Raw genomic sequence first — 24,427 nt, forward strand, 5'->3', positions numbered from 1 at the left:
TGTGCTCATGAATGCCAATGACGTGGGATTTTCTGAATGTTGGATCGGACTCGGCCTTTATTTTTTTATTTTCTGCACCCACACAGACGAACACGACTCTGATGTTCCACCACTGAGTCGATGCTGCCGCCCACCAAACTGACCGGAATCTTTCATGTTTTATAGGATTCTATTGATTGTATAGGCTTTTTCATGTACTCGGGGAAATATTGTCTCTATTTTTATCCATATTTACTATAGTAAATATCCAAAGTATGTGGACAATGTTGGTTTGGAGACACAGTGATCCTTTTTTTAATTTATGAACCCTTAAAACATGTTTACTAGTAATTCCACCAAAGAGCAATTTCCCCTCTAAAGTATCCAAATTTTCACACAAAGTAAGCAAAAATTCTTTATATTAAATATCATTTAGATAGAACCTCAACATTAGTGAGCTACCAAACTGTTATTTTTATTTTTATTTTATATCAGAGTGAATTTTAAAGCTAAAACTGTCCAATGTTTCACAAGAAAATGAAGGAAATATAGCTGAAAATTTGGAAAATGTACATTTTATTGTCTCAGAAGTTTGTTTTGACGCCTCAGATCAACTGATACAGACTGAGCGATGGTTTTGGCTCATGTCACCACAATACTTGTACAATTTTTTTGTTTATAGTATGAACCTCATGTTTTAAGTGTTTTTACTCAAGTATTGTACTTTACACGTCTATTCCAGTATGGCTCGGAGGGATATATAGTAGTTTTTTTCTCTACATTCATCTGACAGCTTTGGTTACTATCCAGATGAATATTTTTCCAAACAAAACTTGTGGAGAACTAATAAGTGGTGATTATTTTATGAGAACAAACCACCCAACAGTAGCTATGAGCAGAGCTGAGACAATCTGTGGATTGAAAGATATTGACAATGACTGTTTTTCATTTAGAGGTGTTTTGAGGGCTGTTTGTTTGTTTGTTTTGTGAAGCAAACAAATTATTTAATCAAGAAAATAATCAGGAATTTAATCTGACCTCATCATGACTCATTGTGTTTTCACAGATAAAAGTACATCAGTCACAAGGGACCAAGTACTTTTATTACTGAGTAAACTTCCTTGATTATACCTGCATACCTGTGTATAGTAATACAGTAATTTTACAGTGTAGTATTTCTATTTTAGCAAAGGAAAAAACCTGAATAATTTCTAATTTCATAGTACCTGGAACCGTGTGGTTTATACAAACGTACTCACAAAATACAAACATTATAATGATTTATGGACATTAAAAACAAGTGTGGTTCACATAGGAAAAGAACAGAATGAAGTTTTTATAGTGAGAAAGACTTTATAGATTTAAAGTGTAACATCAAGTATTGCAAAAAAAAAACTTTATTGAAGTGATATCTATGGCCAATTCCCTCACACACAGTTACATGAAGCAGCTTTTGCCTTCAGATGAGTGACATTTAATCACACTGTGAACCCAAAACACGTTTGCAAACGCTGAGTGGTATCCAAAAATTAAAATTCAATCAAAATATACTTTATTAATCCTGAAGGAAATTGAGGAATCCAGCAGTGCATTACACTACAAAAATATACAATAAGGCACAGTGAGGTATAAAAGGTTAGCAGAGATATATACAATATAATATGTAATATAAAAGATAGAACACTTACTGTACTTTTGCTGTCTTACATCCTGGGAAACGTTGTTTGGCAGGCCCAAAAGGCTGTTTTTGTGAAGCCTTTATATTTATCACATTTAATCACACTGTGAACCCAAAACATGTCTATAAACTTAATACCAGGAGGGAGAACTTACCTCTAAGCTAGAGATTCACCGTGTAACTTTAAATATTCCAAACAAAAAGCTTTTAAAATTATGCTACATAAAACTAATTGTGCAATTAAGATGATTGAACCTTAAATAAATATGAATCAATAAAAAATACATGGGGTTTTGGAAAGATAGCAATCAATATTCATGTAATGTTGAGGTGTCCACATACTTTTGGGAAGTATACAGAACTCTCCAGGAATATCTTAATAGTTTAGTGGAAGGATACTTCAAGCATTTGCATTCTGATGTGAAAAAAAGTGTGTATTTAAAAAAAAAAAAAAAAAAAAAAAGTTCAGTGAAATCTAAAACTACAGTTAAAATACTTTTGGAAGGCTGTGTATGCATGAAATGTTGATGAGATGTCCACATATTTTTGGTCATTCTATCTATCTATCTATCTATCTATCTATCTATCTATCTATCTATCTATCTATCTATCTATCTATCTATCTATCTATCTATCTATCTATCTATCTATCTATCTATCTATCTATCTATCTATCTATCGGGGCTAACAGACGTGTTTTTCCCATCACTAGTTAAATGTTCAGATCCGCCGTTGCCATGACAACCACTCATACCTGATGACTCATCACTGACGCGCTGCCAGAGAATGACTGCCGGTTGGCCCGTTGAATCACATTCTCCCTTTCACACTCTGAGACATACTCAAACACACACTAACACACACTGTAACACACACACACACTGGTAGAGTCATACTTCCTCCTCTCTGCTGCTGAAATCAGAGCACAGCTGTTGTACTTCGCTCTGTTCAGTCCTTGTCTCACTAACATGCCGACTCTCTATGAGCTGAGCCGTTTAGAGCGCATGGATGTGTTTGTTAGCTGTGGTTACACAAACCGTAACACACCAGAATATAAATACTAGTGACACCAATGCGCCCCTGACTTTTCTTTTAGTGCCAATGAGGCTGCAATTTATGGTTTTAAGTGAAATGTGTCAGTGACTATTAAACAAATGGGTGTAAAACATGCCATATATAGTAAAATTATCCTTGGGTTAGCTTGTAATAACTGACTATTTACACAGCACCATGCTAACACGTCAGATACTCACCTGGATCCAAATGGCTTTCTTGCGTTCACTGCTAATTAGCAAGTCTCAGCATGCTAACACGCTACGTTTACGAGCTGTGTCCATATTCACATGCTGCATCCCTCAAAGAACGAGGCCTACAAAGGTCACGCAAGGTTCGAAGGATGTGAATGTTAAACCAATGGTTGTTAAATGAGGACGTTCTGACCTACAGAGGACTTCCTGTGTGCATCACCACCAATGTCGTCGTCTAGCAACCCTGACCGCTAAAATTGACTGTGGCTTTTAAGAGATAGAGCTGGAAATTGAGTCATTTACTCATGAAACCATACGTAACCCAATGCTGACATTTAAGAGTGTAATCTTTAGCTTCCACAGTTGTCGTTATGCTAGTTTCTTGTCTGTCGGAGTCCGTTTCAAAGACTTAGTTGTGTAATCTACATATTTTGCGTGTACACCTTGCTGCTGATCGCACACAGTGTTGCTCTGGTAGCATAGTTGCCACATGGACATAAATTCACGCAAGTGCTCATGTTTTTACGCATGGGAAAACTAAAACACTGGTCTTACTTTTGCAAATCAGAGCGCCTTGACAGCCAAAGTTGACAATCAAGACAAAAGCTATTATTTTAGTTGTTCTCACAAGATGCGAGTGGAAAGTTTCTAAAGATTTTTGTTTGTTTGTTCCCAATACTGACATTTATAAGTGGTGTTTTCAGTTCTACTTGCAGGATCCACCACATTCCCAAAAATCTAACCGTTACTGACAAACAGCACTGAATCTAGAAATAGAGGGAAAAGAGAGACCCATCTATGTAGGGCACATGTGAAGGAGCTCATAAATGGGAACACCTTCATACCACATTCAGTCTTTGACCTTAATTATTGGGGATATGTCCATAGTGACACATAATAGTTGCTGTTATAGTGGTTTTCTTGTTTGGTTTTCTCGTATACATGCAAAGTAAGTCCAATCCACATGTTACAGTATACATATTATTGCAGCGTTGGCTGTTTGTTGGGCAGCACACCAGCAGATACACACCAGTAGTTGTCTTTATTACATTATTTTTATTGTCTGCAGTGCACCGCTTAAAGATTCCATTGCATACAAGTGTAGTAAGTTGTATTTGTAATCCTTATAGACAGCCACTACATTAACTGTCAGCACAAACACATATTTTGAGATGCATGTAGATGTGATCACATGGTCTACATGGACTTTTGTGGACTTTGGAATCTGCTGGAACTTACCTGGACCCTCACATACTAGTGGACTTACAAAGTACAACACTAGCGTCATGGTTTGTGTCCACCAGGACGTTTTTTGACATGAGTGGTTGAATCGCGTCCTAACATTAGATGCTGGATAACTAGTACTATTACTGGTTACAACTAGACATACAGGATAGACAACTAAAAATAAACCGTTACAGGCTTAACCCTTCAACAATGACCCAACCATCGGCTGCACCTGACTGGAGGAACGCTTCAAACCTGACCAACGTGGTGAAATTCTTCCTTAGTTTGTAATTCTTCTGGAGGCAATTTTGAATTGAATTTTGTTCTTTTTATAATGAAATTAAACAGAAAAATGTTTAACTTTTCAGGTTCGATCACAGACCTTTTTTTGAAGTGTTTTTTAGTGTGGAGGGGAGCGGAAAGGTAATTATAGAACGACAGATGAATTCTTTCATTGCGTAATAGGATTATAGGTGGATATAGATATAACTCTTACAATAATAACAAAGCCACAGCAGCTTATTTAGGACTGATTTGGTAGTTTGCCTCATTTATGGTTGACTGAAAGTTCATCACTAATGTTTCTGGTTCAACTACTATGTTTGAAATGCTATTTACATTGTTATCTACAGTAGTTTTCTAAGAATTTCTCCTTTTTAAAATGTGAATGTATGTATTTTTTTCTGGAGAACCTGATTTATGTTGATTGGAGGTGAACATTAGATGCTGGATAAGTAGTACTATGACTGGTTAAAACTAGGCAGCGCTAGGATGACAACAGACAGAGAACTGTTATAGGCGTCACCCTTCAACAACCACCCAAACACCGGGAGCACCTGACTGGACGAACGCTTCGAATCGGACCAACATGGTGAACTTCTTGCACGTTTTAATAAAAAAGAACATAAGCATTACTTTTGAATTCTTCTGGAGCCAATTTTGAACTGAAATATTGTTCTTTTTCTAATGTAATTAAAGAGAAAAACATTAAAATTTACGTTAATGTCAGGCTTCAGCTAATAGGTTCAAACATAGACCATTTTTTAAAAGTGTTTTTCAGCGAGGAGGGAGGCAGACAGGTAATTTCTGAATGACAGACTAATTATTTTATTGCATAATAGGATTATAGGCGGGTATAGCTGTAATTCTTCCAATAATAACAGAGTGACAGCAGCTTATTTAGGACTGGTTTGGCGGTTTGCCCCATTTCTGGCTGACTCATCGCTAATGTTTTCAGTTCGACTACTCTGTTTCAAATACTATTTACATTGTTATCTGCAGTAATTTTCTAAGAAATTTGCCTTTTTTCCTCTGAAATAACTATTGCACATAAAGTTACCACTAAAATCCACCCAATAATTATCAGCGACCATGCACCAATATCTCTCAGCCTGCAAACAGATTCTATCCCTAAACCGTGATTGCTGTTCTGGGCTTCGGGGTTCTTCACACTTGCATGTTTGATCAGGTCTCGCCAGCTACTGCCGAGTCCCATTTCAGCAAATGATGGGACCCACCAGAATGTGCTGAGAATCTCTCCAGACTCTCTACCCTAAACTCATTCTCTCCTTCACTAGTATCCTCTTCTGGCCTATTCTATTCTATACTGTCTAGACATCCACAATTATGGTGTTTATTTATTTATTTATTGAATCTCTTTTTTTGTTTTGTTTTGTTTTGTTTTGTTTTGTTTTATTGATGGGCAGTTAGTAGTTGGGAATAACACACCACCTTACGATCTTTAATTGCAATAGCACTGCCTGTTATTTTCTATCCCTGTTCATCCTGTTCGTCCTGTTCATCCTGTCCAGTCTTTGTTTCCCCCACACATCACTGAGGTGTAGCACTGCCCTCCCTGGCTCATAATAGGGAATTCTAATAAAGAATATCTGCTTAGCTTTCAGGGAGGGCTGGTGATGGTCACACACATGCACTAAATATTAAAATATCTGGCTGCAAGACAAATATGCATCAATCTCATACAATGTTGACACCTCTTTTGTGGAGTTAAACAATGAGAACAAATGCAGACAAAAAAAAAAAAAACAACAAAAAAAATTCGCCTTTTTTTTAATGTAAACCCAGCCATTTTTTGTCTGGAGAATCTGATTCATGTTGATTGGATGTGAACATAAGATGCTGGATAACTAGTACTGGTTAAAACTAGGCAGCGTTAAAACGATAACTGACAGGAAACCTCCAACAACCGCCCAAACATCAGCTGCATCTGATTGGATGAACACTTCAAACTGGATCAGAGGAATTAAGGGGAATAAACGTGCGGTCCATGTAAACCTTAATTTGGAATTAATATTTCCATGTAAACGCGAAGCACAAAACTTTAATTCCGGATGAGTTAATTCCAAATTTGTATTTCCAAATTAAAAAACTTCATGTAAACGTGGCCTATATGTATAATAATGAGGTGGAAAACAAAACATGAGAAGAAATTATAATGTTCTTGGTGAGCTAATGTTAAATATAAAGCGTTGATGTGTCAGATGACTTGATGACTCTTGAGTTGTTAACCTGGTTTCCCAACGATGACGCATCTATTATCTTAAATATGGGAGCAAAGGCTGTGAGATCTTGATATGCTGAGTTGTTTGTCTGATCTGAAGCTAGTTTCCTGGTTAAACATGCTGTTGTATCTGGGCCACCCTGAACACTGAGTTTTATCCTCCAGCTCTGCCAACTCTGCCAACTTTCTTCACTCCACCTTCCATGGACAGGAAAAGTTAGTTCCTATTTGATGCCTCGTTTCTTCCAGCCTAAGGCAACCTTTTTTGCCTCCTGTCTACCTACCAACATGTGACTAGTCGTTACTGTAAACAGGGTGTATAAATGCTGGAAGCCCTCAGGCAACACTTTTTGCTCTGTGGACCAGGAACTTCCAGGGAAAGAGGCCTGGCAACATTTTTGTGCCTCCTGTGAAGCAACAACAAGCAGACAGCCAGTGTTAATGAGTTACAATAAAGTCCAGTTACATTTTACAGTTTGGGGCGTATGTGAAGGATACTGTGTGTTTGGACTGTATTCTAATGTGAAATATGAAATCCAAGAAAGTTTGTGCAACTTTTGAATGTATATTTGAACATCAGTGTTGCTCTGGAAGCAGGTTAAAGGTGAAAATCATGTGAATTTCCAAAGAAAAGCCCTCCTATTTTTATGGCTACTCTATGTGATTCTCTATATAAGCTTTTATTTACATTCTATGTAAATTTTGACATGAAAAAAAACACAAAAACTGGCTGTTTGTCACAATTTTTTATTCTTCTGGAGCCACTTTTGTCTTGAAATTTTATTCTTTTTCTAACATATCTAACATATCTAACTTTCTGAGCGTCGCTTTTCTTCAGTCATTTGTGAAAGTATCTGGATGTAAATGTCCGGCAGGTAAAGAATCTCAGAACAGTAGGAGTTCGTCTTTCCACAGTCTGGCCTCTTTTTGGATGTAAATCTCTGTGGATTTAGATAATCCTGTCAGGCTGATGAGCCGTCCGGGTGTCGTCGGTGGGCGTCTGGTGGGTGGAGGAGTGAGACGAGGTCCACATGGGCTTCAAGGTGAGGTCTGTCCTGTCTGTGGATTATATAACCAATAAAAAATGTGGTTAGGATGAGGAAAACTCAGCTACCTGCGTGCAATCATGTGACATTTATGCTGCAGAACACAGAATCGGGGAATTATCATGAATACAGATATAAATAAATACATTTTTGCACTTGAACGGCAAAAATTGTCATATATTAACTTATTACAGCCAACACTAATGGTTTAAAAGGAAGGTGAGATGAGGTTTTTTTATATTCTTCCAAAATTAAATTTGCTTTAAGTCAAAGCTACTTGATAAAAACCTTTAAATGTATATTTGAACGTCTCTCATAGGAGGTTTCAGGTAGAAATCATGTTTATTTCCAAAGAATATAAACCAATCCCACAAATAACACACCTGCGTTGTGGATTTTTTTTTTGTTGCTACTGTATGTACATTAGTAGCACAAACTACTCTTGACAGTTTGTAAAATTAAAAAAATGTTCCAATCAGCTGTTCTTTAGCTAAATGAGTCTAAAAGAGCAAGTTTCTACTTTATAAAGACCATAATTTCAGTCTCTGAAGGGGTTTCTTCTGCTTGTATCAGTGAAGAGCTAAAATCTTAGTCTTAAACTACACTATATTGCCTGATAAGTAAAAAAAAAATGGAACCTAGAAGCTATTTAAAGGGAATTTCAGCCAAATAACTCTAATACTGTGTGTTCCTGCATTATTAAAACAATCACTTCAGTGTATCTGGGTTCATTTTAATGCAGAGCTGTATTCTAAACTACAATTTGTTGCTTGTCAAGTCAAAAAATAAGTTACTATCAACTGATTAAGGTGAATTTACGGCAAAAAATCTCTAAAACGGTCTGTTTCTGCTGTATTAAGGTCATTATTTCAGTATGTTTAGATTGTTTAAGCTGCATTTAATTGGATTGTTAGTCCTAAACTACACTTTATTAGCCGTGAAGTAAAAAAAAAAAAAAAAAACTGCATAAAAAACTGTAAAACTTTGTGTTTCTGTTGTATTAGCGTCATTATTTCAGTGTCTTTGGGTTTGTTTCAGTTGAATTCAGTTGGATGTCACTCTTAAACTATACTTTAAATGTTCATATCAGCTGATTAAGGTGGATATAGCTCAAAAAATCTCTGAATCTGTGTGTTTCTGGTGTTTCAGCATCATTATTTCAGTGTCTCTAGGCTTGTTTCAGTATAATTTAGTTGGGTGTTATTCCTAAACTATATATTTTCTTTTGCCAAGTCAAAAAATTGCTCATATCAGCTGATTAAGGTAAATATATGGGGTAAAAAAGCACTAAAACTATCTGTTTCTGCCACATTAACTTTATTTCAGTATGTCTAGATTGTTTAAGCTGAATTTAGTTGGATTCTCAGTCCTACACTACACTTTATTACCTGTGAAGTCCAAAACATAAGTTCATATCAGTTGTTTCAGGGAAATTTAAGTGTATTTCTGCCTAATATTATCATTATTTCAGTGTCTCTAGGTTTGTTTCAGTTGAGTTCACTTGTCAAGTTTTTAAAAATGTTCATTTCTGCTGTTTGGAGGTAATTTTTTGGTCCAAAAAGTCTAAAACTATGTGTTTCTGCTGTATTAACATCATAATTTCAGTGTCTCTTGGGAATTCAGTAGGATTCTCTGTCCCAAATTACACTTTTTTTGTCAAGCTTTAAAAATGTACATATCAGCTGTATGAGGGAAAATTAGGCCCAAAAAACTGTGTTTTACAGTATTTGCATCATTATTTCAATGTCTCTTGCTTGTTTCAGTTGAATTCAGTTGCACATCAGTCCTAAACTACAGTTCATCTCTTGTCAAGTTTAAAAATGTACTTATATTAGCTGCACTTTAAGCCAAAACTGTTGTTGCATCATTAGCATCATTATTTCAGTGTCTCTGGGTTTCCTAAACTACACTTTGTTTCTTGGCAAGTTTTTAAAAATGTTCATAACAGCTGTATGAGGTGAGCTACAAAAAAAAAAAAAAAAAACTCTAAAACCGCTTGTTTCTGCTGTATTAGCGTCATTATTTCAGGATCTCTTTGTTTCAGTTGATTTCAGTTGGATTTTTAGTTCTAAACCACACTTTATCTCTTGTCAAGTTTTTAAAAATGTTAATTTATGCTGTTTGGGGGCAATTTTTGCCCCAAAAAGTCTAAACGTATGTGTGTCTGCTGTATTAACACCATAATTTCAGTGTTTCTGGGTTGTTTCAGTTCAATTCAGTTGCATGTTAGTCCTAAATCACTTTATTCTCGTCAAGTTTAAAATGGTTTATATCAGCTGTAATTTAAGCAAAAAAAGAGTAAAACTATGTGTTTCTGCATTATTACCACCATTACTTCAGTGTCTCTAGGTTTCCTAAACTACATTTTTTTTCTTGTCAAGTTTCTCAAAATGTTTATATCCGCTGTATGAGGTGAGTTTGGACTAAAACCTTCTCGGACTGTGTGTTCCTGCTGTATTCCCATCATTATTTCAGTGTCTCTGGCTGCTTCCTGTGCCTTCAGAGGTTCCATCCCTGCTGAGGCTTCATACATGTTGAGGTTTCATTCGGCGTGCTGACGTTTTTTGCAGGAATGTGTGTGATTTGCGGGGTTTGTTGCGGGGAGGGCTGGACGTCAGGCCGCCTCCCCTCCACTATAAAACCTCCCGGTCCGACCCCACTCTTCCTCTTTCTGTTACCTGGCTAGGGGCAGCAGCTTTGGCCGTGAAAACCCAGAAACACCGGTAAGTCGAGCTCTGAGTCACCGGTTTTTGTGAGAACAGGCCCGGACACGTCGCTGCTTTCACCTCCAGGCTGGATTACTTGGTTTTTCTTGGCTCGACGTGTTAATTTTTTCCATCCAAAACTTTCATTTACCCGTTATGTAACTTGACACTAACCTGTGGATTAAAAAAAAACATTAGCTTAAAAATGTGAAGCGTCATTAGCGTTTATTCTTCGCTAGCTTGATTTGTGTCGTTTGTGTGTCGATAAGTTTGAGGTTTTAGGTGATTTTTTTAACTTTTTCTTTCTAACAAAGGAGGGTTTATGAGGGAGGAGAAAATGAGGGGGAAAGGAACAAAGAAGATGCGAGAAAGCGGAGATGTGAGGATGCTTGAAAGGCATTTCTCCTCTGCCTCCTCCGGGGAACAGCTGCCGGTGTGGTCCGGCGACAGGTGCTGGAAGTCCGGAGCAGATAGCTGGGGAATATTTGGCGATCTTTGTAACTTTATCCGACGTGGCCCACGGAGTAACACGTGTCTCGGCTGGCCTGTGGCCGAGTGAGGCCTAGCAGCCGCCGCCTGGTAGCGGCTCATCGCCCCGGGCAGTTACCGCCGAGTAACGGGGGCAGTTTAAATAAATTTGTGTTAAATTAATAAAAAATGTGATCTTCAAGTGGCTCGTTTTAGTACTTTAATGAGCCTGATGCCGGTGTGGAGCTGGGATTAAGCCGGGCCCACCGTGTTACCGTTACACTAAACGTGTCCTTCTTGTTAACCAAGCTTATAAAGCAAACATGGTTTCTGAAATACAACGATTCGCTGTTTTTAATGGTTATTATTATGATTTCCTCGCAGAAACTACAACAATGGGAAAGGAAAAGACCCACATCAACATCGTGGTCATTGGCCATGTCGACTCCGGAAAGTCCACCTCCACCGGCCACTTGATCTACAAGTGCGGAGGAATCGACAAGAGAACCATCGAGAAGTTTGAGAAGGAGGCCTCCGATGTGAGTGACACGTTTAACATTTTTTTGTTTCGTCTTTAGAACCGTTATAGTTCCGTCCAAGATGGCGGCGTCAGCGTGCCTCCGCTCAGCTGCCCGGCACGAGGGTGTAGCGACCGTGAACGCGCACGCTGGGTGGGGCTTAACGCGGGCAGCGCTGACTGTGACTGTGCACTTTGTTCCGTGGAGGCCGTAGGCTGCCGTAGCGGATAAAGCGATTAAAATAAACGCCGATTTTATACCTTGTATATAAATTGACGAAGTGTGTAAAGCTGTAGCAATGTCTCCACTTTAGCACAATAAAATTGAAGTTGTATATTGGCTCTCAAATCAATTTATAACCCTGTGAACCCCCAAACTAGCTTCTGATTGTTTTCTGCTCCCCTCACGTTTGCTCACTGGGCTCATTTTTAACTGCATAAAGAAGTCCAGCACAGTCACAGCTAGAGGACTCAAAGGTCTTTTGTGCAGTAGGGCATAGTTATAAAGCCTTAATCTAAGAAAAAAGGAAACTTATTTTAATTTACTAAAATTGGAAATAACCTGGAGTCAATCTGTACATTTCCACAGAGATACAACACATTAGAAATTGACTACCTACTGCACATATTTTACGTTGAAGAGTTCAAAGGAAAATATGTAAACACAGCCTGCAGTTCAGCCACAAAGGCAAGTGACTGCTGATTAGAGCTGAATCACCAATGGCATCCTACCAGAATCTGGTACAAGTGAAGAGTTTATTTTGTATCAATTCTAAAAGATATGTTGAATGAAGACATTAACGGACATCCAGATTTGTAGGATTCCTGATGGTACGGTGTCTCAAATGTCTAGTTATGGGCCAACAGCTGATTTCAGGCTCTGATTGAGAATATAGTTACAGAGACTTTCTTTGTAAAGGTAACTGGTCCTCATACATGCATTCTAAACTACCAGTGTCTGAAGGGAACACTCTGATACTATTTTTTTTTTTTTGTTCACCACAGATGGGCAAAGGTTCCTTCAAGTACGCCTGGGTGCTGGACAAACTGAAGGCCGAGCGTGAGCGTGGTATCACCATCGATATCGCTCTGTGGAAGTTCGAGACCAGCAAGTACTACGTGACCATCATTGATGCCCCTGGACACAGGGACTTCATCAAGAACATGATCACTGGAACATCTCAGGTAATCATCAGTGAACTGCCGGTCACAGGACTTCTGTTTATTTTTTTCTCCTCTGGATTTGCATCTGAAGTACATGTCTGATCTTGACTTCAGGCTGACTGCGCTGTGCTGATCGTCGCTGCTGGTGTTGGTGAGTTCGAGGCTGGTATCTCCAAGAACGGTCAGACCCGTGAGCATGCTCTGCTGGCCTTCACCCTCGGTGTGAAGCAGCTCATCGTTGGAGTCAACAAGATGGACTCCACCGAGCCCCCTTACAGCCAGGCCCGTTATGAAGAGATCACCAAGGAAGTGAGCACCTACATCAAGAAGATTGGCTACAACCCTGCCTCTGTTGCCTTCGTCCCCATCTCTGGATGGCATGGAGACAACATGCTGGAGACCAGTGAAAAGGTGAGGATGTTTTGCCAACGCAATGCTAAATTTGGTGCTCATGTGATTATGCAAATCAATGACTGACTTGTCATTTTGAATATTGTTTTTCAGATGGGCTGGTTCAAGGGATGGAAGATTGAGCGCAAGGAGGGCAATGCCAGTGGAACCACCCTGCTGGAGGCTCTGGATGCCATCCTGCCCCCAGCTCGCCCCACCGACAAGCCCCTCCGTCTGCCCCTGCAGGACGTCTACAAAATCGGCGGTAAGAATAGAGTAGTATTTAAGACCATACAATACGTCAGACTGGAGGATCTTTAGTGCTTAAATGGGTCATTTTTCCTCAGGTATTGGAACTGTCCCCGTCGGCCGTGTTGAGACCGGTGTTCTGAAGCCCGGCATGGTCGTCACCTTTGCTCCCCCCAACCTGACCACTGAGGTCAAGTCTGTGGAGATGCACCACGAGTCTCTGCCCGAGGCCGTCCCCGGTGACAACGTCGGTTTCAACATCAAGAACGTTTCCGTCAAGGAAATCCGTCGTGGATACGTTGCTGGCGACAGCAAGAACGACCCACCCAAGGGTGCTGACAACTTCAACGCCCAGGTTGGTTTTGTGAACTTTAAAGTACAGCGTCCACTTGTGGGTCGAGTCACATTTGGTAGATTTCTAACTTTGAATGTGTCCACAGGTCATTATCCTGAACCACCCTGGACAGATCTCCCAGGGTTACGCCCCCGTGCTGGACTGCCACACCGCTCACATTGCCTGCAAGTTCACCGAGCTGATCGAGAAGATTGACCGTCGTTCTGGAAAGAAGCTTGAGGATGGGCCCAAGTTTGTCAAGTCTGGAGACGCCGCCATTGTCAAACTGATCCCACAGAAGCCCATGGTTGTGGAGCCCTTCTCCAACTACCCTCCCCTTGGTAGGTTTTGTACCCGGCAGCCCAACGTATACTTCAGAAATGTTAATATGGATGCAGAATATCAAGTACATGTATAGTTGCTAACATCTGCTCACCCATCTTCCATTCCAGGTCGTTTCGCTGTGCGTGACATGAGGCAGACTGTGGCTGTCGGTGTCATCAAGGCTGTTGAGACCAAGGAAGTTTCTGGAAAGACAACCAAGGCTGCAGAGAAGGCCCAGAAGAAGAAATGAATGGGCGTGCAGGACATCCAGCAACAAGATGTGTGCCGGCAGCAGCGGGCCACTCTTTCCCCTCTATCTCCCTCCCACCCTGGATCATCTTCTCTGAGGCACAGCTCTCTACTCAAGGACTGGCTTATGCTGATTAAAACCCATCGCAAAAGTTTTCGCAGGAAAAAGAACTCCGTGGCATTGTCACTTACCTGAATCACATGACAGTGCCTCTTCTCAGTTAAGTTTAAGTTGGAAATGGTTTAGAACTGTATCTTGGATGTTAAAATGCCACAAATTTAATTGGAAAGAAAGCTGCTGGTAACTAATAAAATAAATGTCTTTGAAAAAATTGAAATTGGCTCGTCTTAATCCTTTAGTTTTACAGTTGGTGTAGCTTTTGGCCGTCACAGGAGAGCGTCTGTCTTGTGTTGCAGCTGTTTTTGACCAGGCTATCTGTGTCCGGTGATGCATTTGTCATCCAATCCCCTCGCTAAGAGCCACACCAGCCAATAGCACCCCTTTTTTTTTAGCGTAACACCAACAAGAGCATGCACAGCCCTCCCTCTCCTGTGGTTCGGTATAAAAACTCTGGACACATCGCACTCAGTCCTTTTTTGCCTCCGCTCTAAATCAGGGGACGTCTTGGTAGTTGCTGGGCACAGGTTGGTGAAATGTCATCCTTTATATTCAGTTCCAACAGGGCATGCTTTTAAAGAAGAGCTGCTGTTCTGTGCAGGAGATCTAGAATTGGCTCATATTGGCCTGAGCCAGAAATGCACAATGAATCTGCTAATCACATGCAGCATGGCTATTTGTATTATTTGGCTTTGGTTGTACTTGAAAGGTAAAAACATGCTGGCTCACCTTGAGGATTTGTTTTTCAAACTCTGTATAAGCCTGTTGTGGTTAATTCCGCTCTGTCATACTAAGCCCTAATGCTCGTGGATATTTTTAAAAGTCAGTTATTGGGGAGTGGATGCGGGTTTTTAGAAAAGGAGTTGCCAGCTTATTTCTGCCAGTCATGGTATAGTCCTTTCTCCTCATGAACGCGCACAGTTCATCCCAAATGCTGTGCGGGGTCGCGCTTGCATCAGTTGACAACATGGCGGCTCTGAGCACCAACATGGAGGAGCCGGCGTCCGTCCGGCACATGGCGCGTGACTCACCGGTAGCATGAACGCGCATCGTCAATCTAGAGTTTTACAAATTAGAAAAACGTCTTAAAATGAAGCGACTAATTGCAACTTATTTGTCATTACCAGGCTAGTCTCTAAAACTACAGAAATAAAATATACAGTAACGCACTCCACGCAGCTGCCTTTCACACGACTTTAATGCTCGTTAAGGCTTTATGGCTTTATTATTACTCAACTGTCAGCTAAGCTAACGGTAGCTAACCGCATATGCCGCAGTGGTGACATGGTGGAACAAACCATATGCCATGTAAAATATTTTCGGTAGCAACACTTAAATTTCACATTTATTTAGCTTCAAAGCAGTCTCTGAGTCATCCATACAGAGCCATTGCTATGTAGAGACATATTTTAGAACACTAAAACATCCTCAAGGTGCTTATAATTTGACATAACAGCAAACGGCAACAGAGCCAAAATGGCGTCCACCGGGCTTACTCCATTTTGGAGACAATTTATTTAGACCTGAATGCGCATTTATAAGACTGACTTAACTTCTACAAAATGTTGTTTATGACCAGTAAGTCGAAATGGGAAAGGAAAAGACCCACATTAACATCGTGGTCATCGGCCATGTCGACTCCGGCAAGTCCACCACCACCGGCCACCTGATCTACAAGTGCGGAGGAATCGACAAGAGAACCATCGAGAAGTTTGAGAAGGAGGCCGCCGATGTCAGTCTAAGTGTTTTTGTTTGTTTGTTTGTGTTTTCACAGATGATAACACTGTGTTGGTGGTAATGGGCAGACATGTTGGCAGTGTTTCAGTGTGAGTGAGGGACGGGTGTGGTGGAAGGAACTGCTCACTGATTTTACTGAGTTAAAACCGCCACCTACTGTTAAAATGTGTGTATTGTCCTTACTACTGCAGCACACAATATTACTGTTAATATCCAGAGTTTCCAACTTACAGAAAGGCCCCAAATTAGTGGTAATAAAGCTTTTACAAATGTGAAAAACCAGGCTCAAATATTTATGAAGCTGTCTGTACAACCAGTTTTCCTCAGGTAAAATGTAAACTTAGTAAATGTTAGGATTTATGCCATCATTAAAGATTTAACAGAATATGTAGATTCTCTGTAATGATGCAGATGAATCATTAACTTCACAAGCAGCCTTATGCTTTTAAAATAAAAACATCAAATGTCACAGTAACACATTTAGCTCACCTGCTGGTTATATCATGGAAAAACACAGAATGGTGAGAAGCTTAAACAGTTTTTGTGAACTTGTCATGTATCTGAAATGTGTCTTAGTTTTGTTTACTTGCTCTTGAATGTGATATTTCACAGTTGAAATCAGGAAAATGTTTGAACTTTACATAAGTTATTTAGACTCATCGACATTACTTTGTTCAAATTACCACCTGCTGCTTAACAAAATGTGTAATGCTCTTATTACTGCAGCACAAACTATTACCGTTAATACCTAAAGTTTCTAACACACATAAAGGTCAAAATTTAATGTTAGTAGAGCTAGTACAACAATTTAACGTCAGGCTCAAATACATATGAAACTACACCTACATAACCAGTATTGTTAGGGTAGTTTTTAACACAGTACATAGAATAAGTGCCAACATTAACAGGAAGCTGTCTTTGTTGTGTTTACTCACTCTTCAGTTTGATATTTTGTGGTCTAAATCAGGGAAATTATCGAACTTTACGTTATTGCTATTATTCAGGCAAAGACATCTTTTGATATTTGTTCTGTCAATCTTGTTTTAAGGTTATGTAGAGTGGCACAATGCTATTGCATATATCTAGAAAATAAAAAAGATCAAGTAATACCCAAATCTTTCTAAGACATATTATCCGTTTCTTTGAATTTGACCAAAAAAGAATAATTTGTGTCATTTTAGTCTTGTGAACATGGAATGTGATTTATTTAAAACTGATCAATATTAAAGCAGGGTTTGGTGATACAGGAAGGTTTAGTGGGTGACTGTTGTATATCTTTGAACTTAACAGTTAAATAGGACATTAGTATAGCTCAAATTAGGGCTGTAACTGAGAAAATACATTTAATTGGCTATCAATTAGCGCATCGATTAATCAATCAGTGGTAGGTTTTGTGAAATGTAATAAAGGAGTAAAGGGCTGCACATTAGTGTTTCCCACGGTCCAAGATAATGTCCTTAAATGTCTGTTTTGTCTAAAACCAAAGATTAGCTTTTTTAAAAATTCTCTTTTAATTTAAATTGAAAATGTAAATTATTACAATTCCAAACATATCTTATTTACACAACCAAAGACTATGTTGTCTTTCCAATATTTTCATTTTTTATATCGCTCTTTTTTGTTATTGCAGAAGAACAATGGAACGGAGGAGCAAGCCATTTTTAATTATCTTCACAAAATCTGAGAGAAAAAAATAAGAAAAGTAAAGAAAGATAGTTGATTGTGTCCAGGTAGATTCAAGTAAAATCACACCTTATGGGTTTTACATACTCAGTCCATTTAGTCCAGATCTTATAGAACTTCTCTTTTTGCACTTTCAGGGAAAAAGTCAACTTCTCCATTATGTAAGCCTCGTGTACAATATCAATCCATTCCTCAATAGTGGGTGGTTCTACTTTAAACAATTTTTCATAATGTTTTTTGTACTTGTTGCCAGTAATATACCAAATAATTTATTCTCATTAACATTACAGTTGTCAAACAATATGTCACCCAAATACATGAATTCACGTTTAAAAGGACTGTTTCCCCCAAATATATTATTTATGTGTTCATGGACCCGTTCCCAGTAAGGTCTGATAATCTGGCAGTCCCAGAACACATGACAGTGGTTAGCTTCATTAGTCCTGCAGAGTCTCCAGCAGGTGGCACCACGGCCCTGATGTCGCTTCTGGATAAATGATACGCATTTTACGGCCAGTGAGGAGTAAAGAAACCAGAACATTTTACAATTTAATTCACTGTCAGAACATTTTTACTCACTTTTTCCTAAAAAAAAATGCAGAAAAATAGTTGGGGATTAATTTAATAGTTAAAAACCAGCTGATAATCTGAATAATCACTGCAGCTCCACCCTAACTTCAGTTGTATGTGACTAAAACTGTCAGGTTTATTGGGCATGTTGTTTTTCCACTGGGAAGAAGCACTATTTCATTTAAAAATGGTATATTTCACTCACTTTTCCCTCATTATGTTTGTGTTATTTAAACCATGTCCTTCTCCACAGATGGGCAAAGGTTCCTTCAAGTACGCCTGGGTGCTGGACAAACTGAAGGCCGAGCGTGAGCGTGGTATCACCATCGATATCGCTCTGTGGAAGTTCGAGACCAGCAAGTACTACGTGACCATCATTGATGCCCCTGGACACAGGGACTTCATCAAGAACATGATCACTGGAACATCTCAGGTAAAGTTTTAATCTGCTCTCTGCTATCTCATTGCTACATATTGAATGTTTGGAAAACATATGTTCTACGAAACATTCTCTGTGTTCAGGCTGACTGCGCTGTGCTGATCGTCGCTGCTGGTGTTGGTGAGTTCGAGGCTGGTATCTCCAAGAACGGTCAGACCCGTGAGCATGCCCTGCTGGCCTACACTCTGGGTGTGAAGCAGCTCATCGTTGGAGTCAACAAGATGGACTCCACCGAGCCCCCTTACAGCCAGAAGCGTTATGAGGAGATCACCAAGGAAGTGAGCACCTACATCAAGAAGATCGGCTACAACCCTGCAACTGTTGCTTTCGTGCCCATCTCTGGATGGCATGGAGACAACATGCTGGAGGCCAGTGAAAAGGTGAGTTACTCAGACATGGCTCAGTATCGAGGCCTCAGATTAAATCCTGCAACTTACTCCATTCATCTGCAGCAGTTAACTATTACATTCAATAGTCCTTTCTTCCTAACCTTCCCCTGTCGTCCTCTCTCTGTCTCTCTACCTGCATTCTCCATTTCAGATGAGCTGGTTTAAGGGCTGGAAGATCGAGCGTAAGGAGGGCGGAGCCACAGGAGTCACCCTGCTGGAGGCTCTGGACTCCATCCTGCCCCCAACCCGCCCCACCGACAAGCCCCTCCGTCTGCCCCTGCAGGACGTCTACAAGATTGGCGGTAAGTAGAGTCACATCATAACCTGTAAACCCACCAAGTCATCATCATCTCAGGAAACGGTGTGGAAACAAACCACTGTCATCCTGTCTAACAAATATGAAATGAAAAACAAACCTTTATGTAAATTTGTTGAAGAGGACCAGACAGGATCTAATAGGACTGAAATGAAAGCTGTCAGCGGTGGAAAAAACTTGCAGTCATTTATTTTCTCCTGTACAGAAGAAACTAAACTATTGTTATTAAACCAGCAGGCAACACTACTGCTTCTCATTTTTTTTCATCTGTGGTTTTTAAGGAGAATCTTCCAAAGACAGATGTTCTAATTTTATACAGTCACAATAATAAACCCACTCACTCTCCCTTTCTAGACTCCACCAATGTGAGGATGAAATTAATATTATTCAGCCATGAGATTGAAATACGGCACTAATTTCCTGCCAAAGTTATGATCCACTAACAAACTTTCGAACACTGTTACCAAATTAATGCAGTTTGTTGTTGTCATTTTTGGCAATTTTGATTAGATATCACAAATGTATTGTTAAATTTATTTTTCTTAGTTTTTACAATTTATGGCTGATAAATGATACAATTGTGGTGATTTTGTAAAGTCAACATGTTTTTTAAACTTACCAGCAGCTTTTGGGGTTCAGTGAGTTAAACTTGAAACATTGTGCCTCCTGCTCTGTCAGGTATTGGAACTGTCCCCGTCGGCCGTGTTGAGACCGGTGTTCTGAAGCCCGGCATGGTCGTCACCTTTGCTCCCCCCAACCTGACCACTGAGGTCAAGTCTGTGGAGATGCACCACGAGTCTCTGCCTGAAGCTCTGCCCGGTGACAACGTCGGCTTCAACATCAAGAACGTTTCCGTCAAGGAAATCCGTCGTGGAAACGTGGCTGGTGACAGCAAGAACGACCCACCAATGGCCGCTGAGAACTTCACTGCCCAGGTGAGCATCAGGGAGAAGATAGGAACATATTTAGATGCTACTGATTTTGCATGAGGTAGATATATTCACAACAAACCATCATGTTATTTTCGTGTTACTAACTAAAGAATACTCTATACCATTAGCTTTAACAAAAAATGCTAAATTGAAGTGCAGTACTAAATTGAGGGAGAGGAATGCTTTCATTTGATGCCAGTTTCTTGCTCTGATAAATGGTGGAATTATGACAATTTTTAAAAAAAGATAACACATCTTTCTAACCTGCCAATAGGTTTTGGGGTTCAGAGGTTAAGTTTCCAGAGCTAACAAAGCTGTTAGCTTCATCCACTGTTCTGGGAGGATAATTCAGCACTGCAGAACCAACTACTCCACCTACCGATCTGAAATGTTTCTCTGCTCATCTGTTCCTGTGCAGGTCATCATCCTGAACCACCCCGGCCAGATCTCCCAGGGTTACGCCCCCGTGCTGGACTGCCACACCGCTCACATTGCCTGCAAGTTCAGCGAACTCAAGGAGAAGATCGACCGTCGTTCTGGCAAGAAGCTTGAGGACAACCCCAAGGCTCTGAAGTCTGGAGATGCTGCCATCATCACCATGGTGCCTGGAAAACCCATGTGTGTTGAGAGCTTCTCCCAGTATCCCCCACTAGGTGAGTAAAACCCTGTCTGTTTGTCAAGAAATTAGGTTTTAGGTTTCCTTTAAAGCTACACTAATCAATTTTTTTAGGTTTAAATGACTGTTTAGGATGTAAAATATCACCATATACTGCAGTTCCCTTCAAACCTACACCTTTCAGTAAATTGTTTTGGTGATTTTTTTTGTTTGGTTATTTTTTGGGCTTTTAGCCTTTATGATAACTTTGAAAGTGGAGAGAGACAGGAAATGTGGGGATAAAAGGGAGGGAAGGACATGCAGCCAAAGGTCGTGAGCTGGAATAGAACCCAGGCCGCTGCATCAGGGACTATAGCCACTGTTTAAGGGTCGCCCGCTCTAACAGTTGATATACTGTGGTGCCTGTTTTGGTGAATTTTTAATATGACACATAGAAAAACGTAATTTTGATTAAATATAACAATTTTAAGCTTGGATGTGGTCATTCTTTTCCAGATGGAACCACACATTGTACATAAATAGTTCAAAGACACTTGCAAAGTTGAAAGTCCAACTATTCTTTCTGTTTTTATAGTTTCTGGCTCCATTATCTGGTATAATGTGGATTTAGTTAAAGATAACATGCTTTTCAAACCTGCCAGCAGATTTTGGGCTTCAGAGGGTCAATAATGATAATAATAATAATAATGGATTAGATTTACATAGCGCTTTTCTATTAAGGCATACTCAAAGCTCGTACAATGAATCCATTATTCATTCCCTCACACATTCTCACTCTGATGGTGGTAAACTCCATTTGTAGCCACAGCTGCTGTGGGGCAGACCGATGGAAGCGTGGCTGCCAATCCACGCCTACCTCCCCTCCAACCCCCACTAACATTCAAAGCCCTCAATTGTTGTAACTCTGTGAATAATTTTGTATTTTTTCCTTACTCCTCTTTATGTATATTGGTTGCTGTCTGCTACCCTTTAAATTAAATTCAGAAGTTTTGTTTTTAGCCTCTCACTGACTCCTCTGTTTCCTCGTCTGTTTCTTCCTTTCAGGTCGCTTCGCTGTGCGTGACATGAGGCAGACTGTCGCTGTCGGCGTCATCAAGTCCGTCGAGAAGAAGGCCGCCTCTGGTGGAAAGGTCACCAAGTCCGCACAGAAGGCTGATAAGAAGAAATGAATCGTCATGCAGGACGTCCAACCGACAGTCACGTCTCAGCAGCAGCAGCAGGCCGCCACATCCCCTCTTCCCCCCTGCCACCCAGCGCCGTCAGCTCTGAGGCAGAGCTCTCTACTCAAGGACTGGCTTATGCTGATTAAAACCCATCGGAAAAGTTTCCGCAGGAAAGGAAGGTTTGTACCTTCCAGGGAAACTATCATCATAATTAAGTTGAAACCAAAACAATAAAAATCTCAAACATTGCCAAATGAAGACATTTCTTTTGTGTTTATTAATTGCAAACTGCAGCAACACTTCCACAGAAGTAAAAAAACACAGCAGCTCCAACACAGTTTAAATGTTAGAATTAGGCTGCTTTTTATTTCTCCTCTACATTATAACAGAACTGAGTCCATCACATTTTCATTTTAAACTGAGAAATAATCTGTTTGTCGACTGGGAAACATTTACAAAAACATGAATAAATCTGGGCTGCATGGTGGCTCGTTGTCTCCTCACAGATAGAAGATCCCCGGTTCACGTCCTGGCCTGGGCCTGGGATCTTTCTGTGTGGAGTTTGCATGTTCTACCAGTGTAGGTTCTCACTGGCTTCTCTGGCTTCTTCCCACAGTCCAAAAACGTGCTGAGATGAACTGGTGAATCTAAATTGACTGTAGGGATGAATGTAAGTGTGCTTGGTTGTCTCTGTACGTGGCTCTGTGACAGACTGATGACCTGTCCAGGGTGTCCCCTGAGTCGGCTGGGATAGACTCCAGCCCCCCACAACCCTACAGAGGATTAAGCGGTGTACAGATAATGATGGATGAAGAAATCTTTCAGCTTCTGCTGTATTTCTGGGTCATCGATCAAATTTGGAATTAGTGGCAGTAACCATGTTAACTGTTTTGTATGAAGCTCAGATTTCCTCGTCTTGTGTCCTTCCATTAAAGCAGCGTTCAAACGTTCAGCTGCTTTTAATCGACTCATCAGAGGTTTGTTCAGCTAAACCCACTTGCTGCCGTCATTCATCTGTTAGAAATAAAACTCCACCTCAAGGTTCCAACACAACATTTCTCAAGAAGTAGCTCTTTGATAGTGGGAAACATCAAAGTGTGAAAAGTTTTATTGTTATTCTGAGCAAAGGGGAGTTTTCGTGGTGTCACATTATGGCTGAATGTTTCTAAGGAGGCAGCGCATGGAGCTCTAAACACCTTGAGGAAAAGAGACATGTTTCAGCCTGTGGTCTTTGTGGGAGAGGATTCATACTGCAACCAAACACAAATCAAAGCTATTTTGTGTAGAGTCTGATCAACTCTGTGTTTTAAACTGCTAGATGAACAAACTTGGATCGATTTGATTTAATTTGATCATTTAAACTTGCCACAAGTGTCAGCAGAGAAGCATGAGGAGGCGTTTTTGATTGATTCCTATTTTTTATTAAATCCCAGAAGAAAACAACTGAGAGCAATGCTGTTATTGATGATTGTACCTGGGATGAAAACATTATTGTATAAAAACATAGAATCAACATTCGTCATGTCCAGTACACAAAGTCTACATATTGTCATCATTCAGTGAAAGCTGTTTGAGTTCCACTGGCACCAAAACAGCCCAGAGCATAATACTGCCACCACCATGCTTGTCAGTAGGTTTGGTGTTCTTGGGGTTAAAGGCCTCACAAACATATTCCTGGTCGTTGTGTTTTAAGGTTAAAAATGCTCAAACATAAGAAAATTCTGAAGTGTTTTCCACCTGTGAGGAGCACAGCAGGTGAAAGCTGTTTTTCCCAGTTTATAAGTGGAATATTCAAGTAAATGTTCTCTTTTGAATGAATGCGGTAACCTATATTTCTGAGTCTTAGTAAGTGACAATAGGTAGCATAGTGGTTAATTTAGGACAGCTTTCAGCACAAGCTATTTTAACTTGCCACTCCCTTTGAGAGGTGAGTCACAGTCATGCTGCCTTCTCATAGAGGATCCAGAGATGAGTTAAAACTGACGTCTGTCATAAACATGTGTACACATATGTACATATGTACATTTTTTGTGTAGTGACTGCTTCCTTTGATTGAATTTCCTTTTGGTTGTCAGGTGTCCCGAAGAAGAAAATCACAGCAGGTCTCCATCAAAGCCACAAAAACAACAGAATAAGACCACAATCTGCCAACAGTTAATATTAAAAAGGGTCCTAACACTTGAACATCACGTTTTTGAGCTGCCTTTAAGTTACACACTGAGTCAGAAGTTATTCAGTTCATGTAGCTCAGGATGAACACCTACACAGCTGAGTTATGAATAGCAAGATACAACAGGACACTGGTGAAACGAGTTGGCCCACTACGTGTGTGAGAACATTTACATAGGTGCGCCTGACACCATTTT

The 24,427-nt window shown here is 40.0% G+C and overlaps 2 protein-coding genes and 1 long non-coding RNA gene across 3 annotated transcripts; 2 read left to right on the top strand and 1 right to left on the bottom strand.

The window, feature by feature from the left end:
- Window positions 1–7,383: 7,383 nt before the first annotated feature.
- Window positions 7,384–10,265, bottom strand: LOC118469810 (uncharacterized). Its single transcript, XR_004846771.2, has 2 exons — window positions 10,129–10,265; window positions 7,384–7,711 (listed from the first exon to the last, which is right to left on the bottom strand). It is a non-coding gene; the product is annotated as an uncharacterized LOC118469810 (long non-coding RNA).
- Window positions 10,266–10,280: 15 nt separating this feature from the next.
- Window positions 10,281–14,436, top strand: LOC111563937 (elongation factor 1-alpha). The gene is made up of 8 exons (XM_023263215.3): window positions 10,281–10,421; window positions 11,256–11,410; window positions 12,394–12,573; window positions 12,667–12,963; window positions 13,057–13,207; window positions 13,290–13,546; window positions 13,632–13,866; window positions 13,978–14,436. The coding sequence occupies exons 2-8, from the start codon at window positions 11,267–11,269 to the stop codon at window positions 14,097–14,099; spliced, it is 1,386 nt and encodes a 461-aa protein (XP_023118983.1). The 5' UTR covers window positions 10,281–10,421; window positions 11,256–11,266; the 3' UTR covers window positions 14,100–14,436.
- A 165-nt stretch (window positions 14,437–14,601) lies between these two features.
- On the top strand, window positions 14,602–22,319 carry LOC111563938 (elongation factor 1-alpha). The gene is made up of 8 exons (XM_023263216.3): window positions 14,602–14,743; window positions 15,796–15,948; window positions 18,460–18,639; window positions 18,729–19,025; window positions 19,186–19,336; window positions 20,029–20,285; window positions 20,701–20,935; window positions 21,943–22,319. Exons 2-8 carry the CDS (start codon window positions 15,805–15,807, stop codon window positions 22,065–22,067), a joined length of 1,389 nt encoding a protein of 462 aa, XP_023118984.1. The 5' UTR covers window positions 14,602–14,743; window positions 15,796–15,804; the 3' UTR covers window positions 22,068–22,319.
- The last annotated feature ends 2,108 nt before the right edge of the window (window positions 22,320–24,427 follow it).

The sequence above is a fragment of the Amphiprion ocellaris genome, chromosome 15 (assembly GCF_022539595.1).
Source record: "Amphiprion ocellaris isolate individual 3 ecotype Okinawa chromosome 15, ASM2253959v1, whole genome shotgun sequence".
NCBI classification, from domain to species: domain Eukaryota; kingdom Metazoa; phylum Chordata; class Actinopteri; family Pomacentridae; genus Amphiprion; species Amphiprion ocellaris.

What these genes read in the sequence shown, in the direction of transcription:
- LOC111563937 (XM_023263215.3), top strand. Translation starts at nt 11,267, where the DNA reads ATGGGAAAGGAAAAGACCCACATCAACATCGTGGTCATTGGCCATGTC. An exon ending in TGATCACTGGAACATCTCAG is followed by an intron (nt 12,574 to 12,666) that starts GTAATCATCAGT and finishes TCTTGACTTCAG; the next exon opens with GCTGACTGCGCTGTGCTGAT. An exon ending in TGCTGGAGACCAGTGAAAAG is followed by an intron (nt 12,964 to 13,056) that starts GTGAGGATGTTT and finishes ATTGTTTTTCAG; the next exon opens with ATGGGCTGGTTCAAGGGATG.
- LOC111563938 (XM_023263216.3), top strand. Translation starts at nt 15,805, where the DNA reads ATGGGAAAGGAAAAGACCCACATTAACATCGTGGTCATCGGCCATGTC. An exon ending in TGCTGGAGGCCAGTGAAAAG is followed by an intron (nt 19,026 to 19,185) that starts GTGAGTTACTCA and finishes TCTCCATTTCAG; the next exon opens with ATGAGCTGGTTTAAGGGCTG. An exon ending in CTCCCAGTATCCCCCACTAG is followed by an intron (nt 20,936 to 21,942) that starts GTGAGTAAAACC and finishes TCTTCCTTTCAG; the next exon opens with GTCGCTTCGCTGTGCGTGAC.